At 46.2% G+C, this 13,362-nt stretch overlaps 1 protein-coding gene across 1 annotated transcript in view; it reads left to right on the top strand.

Annotated features, from left to right (window-relative positions):
- The window catches only part of LOC112070598 (serine/threonine-protein kinase WNK4-like), a 69,048-nt gene that overhangs the window by 18,786 nt on the left and 36,900 nt on the right, over positions 1-13,362 (top strand). Inside the window, exons 2-3 of the mRNA XM_070439048.1 lie at positions 11,740-11,912; positions 12,624-12,880. Of these exons, the coding sequence (XP_070295149.1) occupies positions 11,740-11,912; positions 12,624-12,880 (430 nt within the window). The remainder of the gene's footprint in view (positions 1-11,739; positions 11,913-12,623; positions 12,881-13,362) is intronic.

Genomic DNA, 13,362 nt, shown 5'->3' on the forward strand with positions numbered 1-13,362 from the left:
GATGGCTTCATAGCTAATTAGCTGCTAATAGGCTACATACAATGTGCCTTATTCTAAAGTGTTACTTATCAGGATCTTTGACACTCACCCTTCCCACTCCCACCACTCTCTCCCCACCCAGCTGGTTGTGGGTTGCCAGGCCCTGCAAACCACCAAACAGTGCTTATGTAAGGGTAAGATGGCGTTCGCCGGCCAAATACCTCCTGGCTTTGCGGCGCATGCCGAGATCCTCTGGGACTAATAATATCCCCCTTCAGCGTCCCAGAAAGGGGGGCCAGGTCCCTCCCCTCTCTGGGTTAGTTTTTGGAGGCTGACGCCTCATGTGATTTGAGGACAAATTAGCCCAGAGGCTAATTTTGACCACCCTAGCATGGAGTGTGTGGGGAGTGTATATGCAGTTCAGACAGCAAGCATAGTGACCCTGTGTTTCCTTGGGGTTACATAGTGGCAACTAACTGTCCAGAACTGTCTGGATTTCTGGGATAGATCCAGGCTAAATCACATCCGGCCGTGATTGGGAGTCCCATAGGGCGGCGCACAATTGGCCCAGCGTCGTCCAGGTTTGGCCGGGGTAGACCGTCATTGTAAATAAGAATTTGTTCTTAACTGACTTGCCTAGTTAAATAAAGGTTAAATAAATAAAATATGATTGTCTGTAAATATAAGTTAGTACATAAATGTTATGATATTAGTTAGATTAAAGAAGATATGCAAACATGTTTTTGGACAATTAGTTGTTTTTAGCTGCTTTGAGTTGTAGTTCCTTGTGCTCCTCCCTGAAGCTATGGTGGTCTTATACAGATTATTACAGTAACTGACTGCACTACTGTTCAATCAGTAATCCTGCCTAGAAAATAGCTAAATGTTCTCCTGCCTCAGAGGCAAACCTAAAGCACAGTAATCTGAAGTAAATCGATTTTTCCTAATTGTAACATAATCTACAATGAAGCATTGTTTCTCTACTAATTTCAAAAAGACTGCAGTGTTTAACTAGAAATGTTTCACGGAGTCTCATCTGTATTTGCTGGAGTTCTTAAAAGAACCTTACGGTTCCGACTGGACTCACTGAACAGACGTTTGGTATTTTAGATAAATCTTTGTACCTCCAATTATGATATGTTATATTTGGTATGGTTACCAAAGACAGAAGGTTACTTAAGACATTAACGATAGGAGGGAGGTTGGTTGGGGAGGATGGGTGGACGTATCTAGCAATTCAAAGGTTGCGTGTCCGACTCGTGTCGGGGATAACTGTAGCATTTTAGCTAACTCTTCCCCTAACCTTTATTCTAACCTTAACCCAATAAACTTTTTCCGTAAATTCTCCTAACCTTTGTCTTTAGTTCTCCAAACCACCAACGTAAATTCTCCCTGTAATTCTCCTTTGTTGTTCCGATTCAACATGCAACCTGGTCTCAGAGAAATATGTATAATACAAGATCATCCGAGTTGTATAATACGTTACATCATCCAATTTGTATGCTATTGTACAACCGGGTATGACGTATGATATTACACGTCCTCTAAATCGTATGATATTGTACAACCGCTATTCCATTCATAATGTAACCTAACCTAACATAAAGTATCATACTAAATGGGACGACAAATTTACGTACCAAATCTTACGAATTGGCCTGAGGCCAGGTTGCATGGTTGGAGAAAAGGGGCATTGATGTCACCCTGACACGGTGTCAACTCACTCAGGTTAAAATCAGTGTGTCCTCAAGAAAAAACAGGCTGTTCCTGATAAAGATTCAAACTTCCACTCCTTCTAGACTACCATATGTACACAAACACATTATGGCATAGCCTACACACTGTTTTATATAATACTTACAGACTTATTACAATGCACAACATAAGTTACATTTCACACATCTCCACACATCTTCACCTCCCTTTCTCTCTTTCACTCTCTCTCATACATTACACACAAACATGTGTAACGGATGTGAAATGGCTAGCTAGTTAGCGGGTACGCGCTAGTAGCGTTTCAATCAGTTACGTCACTTGCTCTGAAACGTATTAGTAGTGTTGCCCCTTGCTCTGCAAGGGCCGCGGCTTTTGTGGAGCGATGGGTAACGACGCTTCGTGGGTGACTGTTGTTGATGTGTGCAGAGGGTCCCTGGTTCGCGCCCGGGTCGGGGCGAGGGGACGTACTAAAGTTATACTGTTACATTGATGCTGTTGACCCGGATCACTGGTTGCTGCGGAGAAGGAGGAGGTTGAAAGGGGGGTGAGTGTAACGGATGTGAAATGGCTAGCTAGTTAGCGGGTACGCGCTAGTAGCGTTTCAATCAGTTACGTCACTTGCTCTGAAACGTATTAGTAGTGTTGCCCCTTGCTCTGCAAGGGCCGCGGCTTTTGTGGAGCGATGGGTAACGACGCTTCGTGGGCGACTGTTGTTGATGTGTGCAGAGGGTCCCTGGTTCGCGCCCGGGTCGGGGCGAGGGGACGTACTAAAGTTATACTGTTACACATGCACAGGCTCCATGGTGCTGCAATTGTGTTTCTGGTATTACTTTTCTGCTACAGTCTACCTCAGGAAAGAAGGCATTAACAGTTAAAGGGCTGTTTTTTTCTGCTGCCTTGCCAGGGTTTTTTCTAGATCAAACTGGGGCTTAGGTGGTGGTGGGTGTGGCGAGGGTGTGGCAATGGTCGTGGCCAATGGTGCGGTCATCGACCAAACATTTTCGAGGTACTCCTGTTGGCCATAGTGACACATTTTTCCATGTGGCGGAAATAAAATGTTGCAGTTTTAAAGCTAATTTCCTGCAGTTCTACACATTTTGCCATGGCTTATGCTATCCGAGTGACTGAAATATTATAACAAAATCAATGGGGGTCCCATGTCATGACAAAAATACTCCTGAATGCATAATTTGGGGAATTTTTTATTCTCCCTGATTGTCTAGCTTTTATTTTGGTGAATGTAAGTTCTCAAAGATGATCTTATTAAAACATGTAAAGGTCCATTATATTTTCTACATAGTTTTTATCTGGTTTTAGTCATTTATCTAAAATTTTATCTTTATCTTTTATCTTTTACCAGTCATTTTATCTGGTTTTAGTCATCACGCCAAGACTTTTCTATGCAGAAAAAAACCCTGTGTGCTCTTGCCATCTTTCTGCCGGAATGTGTTCAACAGCACCGTCATCCAATTAAAAACGACTGAGAATTCTCCAAAACCACAGCCACTTGGACTGATCTCCTGCTAATGATTCAGACATAGACCCACTCTGTATGCATTGACAAAAAATATTCCCCAAAGCTACTGTTAATCCAGCAAGCATTCTCCTTAGTATTGGTTCCTTTGGTGGAGATGGACACTAGCCAGGGTTTATAGCCAGGGCACATAGGCACATTCTCATAGTGCTATTACCTCTTTTGGGCTGAATTCTGACGTTCTCTCATAGCTCCTGGGCAGTGTTCTCGTTCTTAAAGATCTTTCCCTCCTAAAAGCTTGACTTTGTCCTGGTCAAGTTTGGCACAGCAGGACTTGGGTATATTAAACCACAGCTTTGAAAGTCCTATTCAAATGTGAGCAGTATTTTATTTGAGTTATGGAGCCAGTGAGCTCCCCCTGCTCCCATTCACTTTCAACAGAAAATAAATCTCAGTTTCCTGTTAGATAAGTCATACTCAAACTAGCAGGTCCAGGAACAGGCACGGAGTGCACCTCTTTCTATAGGCAGATAAGACCCAATGTTGTTTGGCTAGTCTGTGGTCAGATCGTCATAGCAGCCCACAAGCTACAGTACACTCTACATATCTCTATTTGGAGCCAGAACAGTGATTTGACACTATTACAGAAATAGTATTTTCTTAGACAGCGACCCAACATTTTTACAATACAGTGTTAACAGCCAACTCCATGGAAAACAACTGACAAAAGAGGATCTGTCAATTTCTCCTAAGAAGTGAGCCATCCTGTCTGTATATACAGTTGAAGTCGGGAGATTACATACACTTTAGCCAAATAGATTTAAACTCAGTTTTTCACAATTCCTGACATTTAATCCTAGTAAAAATTCCCAGTCTTAGGTCAGTTAGGATCACCACTTTATTTTAAGAATATGAAATGACAGAATAATTGTCACGATCGTCAAAGGGAGAGAGATTGGACCAAGGCGCAGCGTGTGCAAAATACATCTTCTTTTATTAGAAGAGAGGAAAAAACACGAAAACGAACACTATACACAAAACAAACCAAAACAAACAAACAGGTCCGGGGTGGGTCTTAATATGGCGGCGGCTCGGGTGCGGGACGTGGCCACCACTCCACCATTGTCAATATCCGCTTCGGTGTCTCTGGTAGATCCTGGCTGACTGGCGGATTCAGCCAGATCTGCTTGGCGGGCGGATTCAGCCGTTCATGGCTGGCGGGCAACTCTGGCTGCTCATGGCTGGCGGGCGGACTCTGGCTGCTCATGGCTGCGGGCGACTCTGGCTGCTCATGGTGGCGCGACTCTGGTGCTCATGGCTGGCGGGCGCTCTGGCTGCTCATGGCTGCGGGCGACTCTGGCTGCTCATGGCTGGCGGGCGACTCTGGCTGCTCATGGCTGGCTTGCGGCTCTGGCTGCTCATGGCTGGCTGGCGGCTCGGCTGCTCATGGCTGGCTGCGGCTCTGGCTGCTCATGGCTCGCTGACGGCTCTGGCTGCTCATGGCTCGCTGACGGCTCTGGCTGCTCATGGCTCGCTGACGGCTCTGGCTGCTCATGGCTCGCTGACGGCTCTGGCTGCTCATGGCTCGCTGGCGGCTCTGGCAGATCCTGTCGGTTGGCGGCTCTGCAGATCCTGTCTGGTTGGCGGCTCTGGCAGACCTGTCTGGTTGGCGGCTCTGGCAGATCCTGTCTGACGAATGGCTCTAGCGGCTCCTGACTGACTAACGGCTCTGACGGCTCGGGACAGACGGGCGGCTCTAATGGCTCTGTGCAGACGGATGGCTCAGATGGCGCTGGGTAGACGGATGGCTCAGATGGCGCTGGGTAGACGGATGGCTCAGATGGCGCTGGGTAGACGGATGGCTCAGATGGCGCTGGTAGACGGATGGCTCAGATGGCGCTGGGCAGACGGCAGCTCTGGCCGGCTGAGGCGCACTGTAGGCCTGGTCGTGGTGCCGGAACTGGTGGTACCGGCTGGGGACACGCACCTGAAGGCTAGTGCGGGGAGAAGGAACAGGGCATACTTGACCCTGGAGACGCACATCTAGGCCTAGTGCGTGGTGCGGAACTGGTGGGTACCGGGCTGGGGACACGCATCTCAGGGCTAGTGCGGGAGCAGCAACAGGAACACACTGGGCTCTCAAAGCGCACTATAGTCCTGGTGCGTGGTACCGGCACAGGTGGTACCGGGCTGAGGGCACGCACCTCAGGGCGAGTGCGGGAGAAGCAACAGTGCGTACAGGGCTCTGGATACGCACAAGAGGCTTGGTGCGTGGGTACCGGAACTGGTGGTACCGGACTGGGGACACGCATCTCAAGGCTAGTGCGGGGAAGAGGAACAGGCTCGGGAGACGCACAGGAAGCCTGGTGCGTGGTGTAGGCACTGTGTGGTACTGGGCTGGGGCGGGGAGGTGGCGCCGAAATACCGGACCGTGCAGGCGTACTGGCTCCCTTGAGCACCGAGCCTGCCCAACCTTACCTGGTTGAATGCTCCCCGTCGCCCGACCAGTGCGGGGAGATGGAATAACCCGCACCGGCTATGTAGCGAACCGGGGACAACCATGCGTAAGGCTGGTACCATGTATGCGGCGGCCGAGGAGACGCACTGGAGACCAGACGCGTTGAGCCGGCTTCATGGCAACCTGGCTCAATGCCCAATCTAGCCCTACCAGTGCGGGGAGGTGGAATAAACCCGCACCGGGCTATGAACACGTACAGGAGACACCATGCGCTCTACTGCGTAACACGGTGTCTGCCCGTACTCTCGCTCTCCACGGTAAGTACAGGGAGTATGCGCAGGTCTCCTACCTGACTGAATTTTTTGGGCTGACTCACAGCTTTCCTACCGCGTCGTTTTGCTGCCTCCATTCGCCGCGTATCCCTTCTCGCACTGCGCCAGAGAATCCCAGGCGGGCTCCGGCATTCGCCTGGGTTCGATCGCCCACCTGTCGATCTTCCTCCCACGTAGTGTAGTCCAGATTACGCTCCATTGCCATTCCTCCTTGCGTTGCTCCTGTTGCCGCTGATCACGCTGCTTGATCCTTGTTTGGTGGGAATTCTGTCACGATCGTCAAAGGGAGAGAGATTGGACCAAGGCGCAGCGTGTTGCAAAATACATTCTTCTTTATTAGAAGAGAGGAAAAAACACGAAAACGAACACTATACACAAAACAAAACAAAACAAAACAAACAACAAACGACCGTGAACTAAATGACGTAAGTGCATGGACAAGCAACAAACGTTCAACATAGACAATTACCCACAAATACATGATGCCCATGGCTGCCTTAAATATGGCTCCCAATCAGAGACAAATGAAAAACATCTGTCTCTGATTGAGAACCACTCAGGCAACCATAGACATACCTAGACACATTCACTCAACACAAACCCATACCACTACACCCAACACCCCCTTTACCATATAACCACCAAACTAGACAAAACACAAACATTCCCCATGTCACACCCTGACCTAACTAAAATAATAAAGAAAACAAAGAAACTAAGCCAGGGCGTGACAATAATAGTAGAGAGAATGATTTATTTCAGCTTTTATTTCTTTCATCACATTCCCAGTGGGTCAAAGTTTACATACACTCAATTAGTATTAGGTGGCATTGCCTTTAAATTGTTTAACTTGGCGGTCAAACGTTTTGTGTAGCCTTCCACAAGCTTCCCACAATGTTGGGTGAATTTTGGCCCATTCCTCCTGACAGAGCTGGTGTAACTGAGTCAGGTTTGTAGGCTTCCTTGCTCGCACACGCTTTTTCAGTTCTGCCCACAAATGTTCTATAGGATTGAGGTCAGGGGCTTTGTGATGGCACTCCAATAACCTTGACTTGTTGTCCTTTAGCCATTTTGCCACAACTTTGGAAGTCTGCTTGGGGTCATTGTCCATTTGGAAGACCCATTTGCGACCAAGCTTTAACTTCCAGACTGATGTCTTGAGATGTTGCTTCAATATATCCAGATAAATTTCCTCCCTCATGATGCCATCTATTTTGTGAAGTGCACCAGTCCTTCCTTCAGCAAAGCACCCCCACAACATGATGCTGCCACCCCGTACTTCACGGTTGGGATGGTGTTCTTTGCTTGCAAGATCCTCCTTTTTCCTCCAAACATAACGATGGTCATTATGGCCAAACAGTTCTATTTTTTGTTTCATCAAGACCAGAGGACATTTCTCCAAAAAAGTACAATCTTTGTCCCCATGTGCAGTTTCAAACCGTATTCTGGCTTTTTATGGCGGTGTCTTCTTCCTTGCTGATGGCCTTTCAGCTATGTCGATATAGGACTCGTTTTACTGTGGATATAGATACTTTTGTAACCTGTTTCCTCCAGCATCTTCACAAGGTCCTTTGCTGTTGTTCTGGATTGATTTGCACTTTTCGCACCAAAGTACGTTCATCCCTAGGAGACAGAAACTCGTCTCCTTCCTGAGCGTATGATGGCTGCGGGTCCCATGGTGTTTATACTTGCGTACTATTGTTGTACAGATGATCGTGGTACCTTCAGGCGTTTGGGAAATTGCTCCCAAGGATGAACAGACTTGTGGAGGTCTACAATTATTTTCTGAGGTCTTGGCTGATTTCTTTTGATTTTCCCATGATGTCAAGCAAAGGGGCACTGAGTTTGAAGGTATGCCTTGAAATACATCCACAGGTACACCTCCAATTGACTCAAATGATGCAATTAGCCTATCAGAAGCTTCTAAAGCCATGACATAATTTTCTGGAATTTTACAAGCTGTTTAAAGGCACAGTCAACTTTGTGTATGTAAACTTCTGACCCACTGGAATTGTTATACAGTGAATTATAAGTGAAATAATCTGTCTGTCAACAAATTGTGTGCATGACATCTACTGTCATGCACACAGTAGATGTCCTTACCGACTTGCCAAAACTATAGTTTTTTAACAAGAAATTTGTGGATGTGTGAAAAACGAGTTTTAATGACTCCAACATAAGTGTATGTAAACTCCGACTTCAACTGTTATAGTGGGGTCCGAAATTATTAACCCCTTGATAAAGATGAGCAATAATTGTATATATATTATTTTATACTAATACAATTACTCAGATAAATACATTTTGTTGAACAAGTAATTGTTCTTATTTCTCAAAAGAGTAGGGGTTCAAATTATTGACACCCTAAAGATTCTTAAAAATTAAGTAGTCAAAAAAATTTGTCCCATATTCCTAACAAACAATGAATACATCAAGCTTTGACTCTACAAACTTTGATGCATTTGCAGTTAGCTTTGGCTCTGTTTTACATTATTTTGTGCCCAATAAAATGAATGGTAAATAATGTATTGTTCATATCGAAGTCACTTTTTTTTAAATTAGAATATGTTTCTAACACATCTACATTAATGTTGGATCCTACCATGATTACGGATAATCCTGAATGAATCGTGACTAATGATGAGTGAGAAAGTTCCGAATGTTAAATATCATCCCCAAGACACACACATACACACCTCATCTTCATGAACTTTTCCGATGGAGCCAGATCAAAGTTGGCAGCAAATCAAAGTGCCCGTCTTTTTCCTCGAATTTGGTGGCAGAAGCTAGAGGTGGTAAGTTCACTGCTTTCTGACGGCTCCCGACTAAATCATTTCACTGGCTGGTGTTTGATCACCAAATCCGTTCCTGGTGGGTTGAAAGAGATCTAGAGAGATGGGGAGAGTGAGATGAAGTGATTGAGTGAGGAGCCTCACACAGCTGTTTTTCTTTATGTGGGGTTCATTCCTGGAGGCGGCAAACCCAAAAATAGGTTGTCCAGTGAAGGAAGAAATCAACCCCCTGCTCTCTAYCCCCATCACCCCTCCATCCCCCCACCAGCCAGTCATGACCTGSTCCCACTGCCACTCTTACATAAGCTAGGTGGCATCGTTGGACATCCCGCATCATCYTGGCTCTCTGTGAACTTAGTAAAATGGMSCTAGTGTGTGCTGTAAACAGGACARCCCTCATTCAGGTTGACTTTGGCACCCACTTTGCACTGTCACTGTGCGTTAGTGTCACGATGCCCGGGTGCCAAATTCTACCAATAGTGCTCCTTRTTGTTGTGAGCTTGGCTCCTGGATCAGGACACTTGACWGARAATGACAGCTTGRTGTTTGTGGACAGAGCAGGCATGCAGTAGGACAGCCTGTGTTCTGAGAGGGACAGCAGAGGGCAGTGAGAACTACTGGCCTGATATCCCCGCCTTATTGTTGCGTAATCTTTAGAGTGAGTGTGGACAGTTGGTCTCCTACAGCACTTGTCTCCTGGGAGAGAGAGTGAGAGAGAGGCGTCTGTTGCTTTGTACTGAAAACCACCGGCTGGGCTGTTGTCGTGTGTAAAAACCCCATCAAGCATTTTGGAAACACAAACAAACACATGCTGCTGAACCTGTCTGAAACAATCACTTTTGTTTTCTCTATAATTGATGCATTGATTTCTGGGAATTCTGCTCTAACCCCCTCCAACGACATTGAAGCTAGAGAACACTTGGTGCCATTAGAGAACTGTTACGCGTCAGTGTTTCCAAGCCCCGGGTAGAGTAATGTGTGCCTTATGAGAGGGCTGGGGATGGCAGGTTTCTGGCTTGGCACAACTCTTCCTCTTTGGTCTCTGGCACTGGTCTTTTACATCTCTTCCCACCACAGGCTGATAGTTAGAGTACTGGCTACTGTATCAATACTGTCATCTATTCACATCTAGATTTTTGTATATATATTTAAAGCTATGTCTGTTAATCTGCAAATATTATGCAGTGAACTCACACGATTGTGTAACCTTATGCAATGAAACCCAGCCACCTATAATTACATTGAGGGGCCTAGATACATTTGCAGGTTGCGTAATAGATGACTTAGCATTGACCTGTACATTGTGTATTATATACTGTATGTTTGTGTCTCGTCCATTTCATCTCTAATCTCAATACTACTGTATATAGCAATGTATTCTCCCTTTCCCTCTCGTAATGCTAAACTCAGCAAAAAAAGAAACGTCCTCTCACTATCAACTACGTTTATTTTCAGCAAACTTAACATCTGTAAATATTTGTATGAACGTAACAAGATTCAACAGCTGAGACATAAACTGAAGAAGTTCCACAGACATGTGACTAACAGAAATTGAATAATGTGTCCCTAAACAAAGGGGCGGTCAAAATCAAAAGTAACAGTCAGTATCTGGTGTGGCCACCAGCTGCATTAAGAACTGCAGTGCATCTCCTCCTCATGGACTGCACCAGATTTGCCAGTTCTTGCTATGAGATGTTACCCCACTCTTCCACTAAGGCACCTGCTAGTTCCCGGACATTTCTGGGGGGAAGGGCCCTAGTCCTCTCCCTCCGATCCAACAGGTCCCAGACGTGCTCAATGGGATTGAGATTCGGGCTCTTCACTGACCATGGCAGAACACTGACATTCCTGTCTTGCAGGGAATCACTCACAGAACGAGCAGTATGGCTGGTGGCAATGTTATGCTGGAGGGTCACGTCAGGATGAGCGTGCAGGAAGGGTACCACATGAGGGAGGAGGATGTCTTCCCTGTAACGCACAGCGTTGAGATTGCCTGCAATGACAACAAGCTCAGTCCGAAGATGCTGTGACACACCTCACCAGACTATGACGGACCCTCCACCTCCAAATCGATCCCGCTCCAGAGTTCAGGCCTCGGTGTAACGCTCATTCCTTCAACGATAAACACGAATCCGACCATCACCCTTGGTGAGACAAAACCGTGACTCGTCAGTGTAGAGCACTTTTTGCCAGTCCTGTCTGGTCCAGCGACGGTGGGTTTGTGCCCATAGGGGACGTTCTTGCCGGTGATGTCTGGTGAGGACCTGCCTTACAACAGGCCTACAAGCCCTCAATCCAGCCTCTCTCAGCCTATTGTGGACAGTCTGAGCACTGATGGAGGGATTGTGCGTTCCTGGTGTAACTCGGGCAGTTGTTGTTGCCATCCTGTACCTGTCCCGCAGGTGTAATGTTCAGATGTACCGATCCTGTGCAGGTGTTGTTACATGTGGTCTGCCACTGCGAGGACAATCAGCTATTCGTCCTGTCTCCCTGTAGTGTTGTCTTAGGCGTCTCACAGTACGGACATTTCAATTTATTGCCCTGGCCACATCTGCAGCCCTCATGCCTCCTTGCAGCATGCCTAAGGCACGTTCACGCAGATGAGCAGGGACCCTGGGAATCTTTCTTTTGGTGTTTTTCAGAGTTAGTAGAAAGGCCTCTTTAGTGTCCTAAGTTTTCATAACTGTGACCTTAATTCACTACCGTTTGTAAGCTGTTAGTGTCTTAACAACCGTTCCACAGGTGTATGTTCATTCATTGTTTATGGTTCATTGGACAAGCATGGGAAACAGTGTTTAAACCCTTTACAATGAAGATCTGTGAAGTTATTTGGATTTTTACGAATTATCTCTGAAAGACAGGGTCCTGAAAAAGGGACATTTATTTTTTTGCTGAGTTTATATTTGTGTCTACTCTATTGTACCTCTATAACCTACTATGTGTACAGTCTCACCACTATAATAATGTATTCTCCTCTTCCTTCTCCAGACGCGGAGGCTGACGAAGGTGGAGCGYCAGCGTTTCAGTGAGGAGGTGGAGATGCTGAAGGGGCTGCAGCACCCCAATATCGTCCGCTTCTACGACTCCTGGAAGGACAACTGCAAGGGCCACAAGTGCATCCTTCTGGTCACCGAGCTCATGACRTCAGGCACCCTCAAGACGTGAGAAAAAGGGATACAATTTGTATGTATCTACGTCCAGTTTGAAGGAAGTTAGAGGTAGTTTCACAAGCCAATGCTAACTAGCTTAGCACMAAGACTGAAAGTATGCTAGCTGTACCCGAAGACTTAGTCTTGGTGCTAAGCTAGTTAACATTGGCTCAAGAAACTAGCTTTAACTTTCTTCATACTGGACTCAGATACATAAAAATAGTTTCCATTAGTTCATCTGACTCTCAGAAAATAGATAAAGGTCTTCATTGCCAAAATCCTAAACTATCCCTTTAAGTCCATCCACTGCCTGAGTAATAAGCAGATGGGGAAAAGTATGTGCCATTTTCCTACGTCATCTCCTTGTAAAAGGGTGTGCAAAAGACTTCAAGCAGATATGCTTTCCATCTGTGTTTTTCTGTTCATGTTAGTGAATCTACTGAATTGGTGTGTTAGCCATGTGGCTAACATCTGTCGAAATGGAGTGTCACTCTCAATTTGACCATGACAGGAGAAAATTGGTTCCAGATGTTACCTCATCCTCAGGCTTTCAGATTCAGTGTGAGCACCCCTGGTCCATGGTGCTCTGTAACTTAGTAACACTTGTTGCTTACACTGTTGTACCCCATGGTTCCAATCGCTCAGTTGGTTGGACACCAGGGTTTTGGGTTTGAGTCCTGCATAGTCCGCACGTACAGTACTCATATCAGCCTCACCCTACAGGTACCTGAAGAGATTCAAGGAGATGAAGCTGAAGCTGCTGCAGCGCTGGAGCCACCAGATCCTGAAGGGCCTCCACTTCCTCCACACCCGCACCCCGCCCATCATCCACAGGGACCTCAAGTGTGACAACATCTTCATCACCGGCCCCACAGGCTCCGTCAAGATCGGCGATCTGGGCCTGGCCACACTAAAGAGTGCCTCGTTCGCCAAGAGTGTCATTGGTGAGTCTCCCAACTACCCACAGCCACAGCACTTCAGTTGACACTGACACTCAGTATGATGGAGTGCATCAGGGCTCTATTCTAGACCCTGTGACTATTGAATATTTCTCAATGTAGGGTTAAAGCGTTCTGTCCCCACTACTAAGGTTTTAAAGTGAGACTTACGTAATAGCTGAAACCTCATAGAGGATGTTAAAACTTTTTGCCACCTACAACACTTACTATTTGCTATTTGCTTTAATGTCTTTTAAAATTTGTATTACATAGATACAGTATTGTGTGAAACGGTTATTCAATATTTCAATAAATCATACCTTCCAGTGGCAAACACTCAGTGTAAAATGAGTCCCAGTCCCACTGCTACCTGTGTACTGCTGTCCCTTCAGTGTGGTGTGACCTTAAACTGGAGCAACTGTAAATAAAGCCTTCAATGCCATGTTTTAGGCTGGCCACTGTGTTTATTTATTTGGCTAGGTGTTTATATTTATACTGTCATGGTGCATGACGGCTAGTCTTTG

This window comes from Salvelinus sp. IW2-2015, unplaced genomic scaffold (assembly GCF_002910315.2).
Source record: "Salvelinus sp. IW2-2015 unplaced genomic scaffold, ASM291031v2 Un_scaffold1377, whole genome shotgun sequence".
Classification (NCBI taxonomy): Eukaryota; Metazoa; Chordata; class Actinopteri; order Salmoniformes; family Salmonidae; genus Salvelinus; species Salvelinus sp. IW2-2015.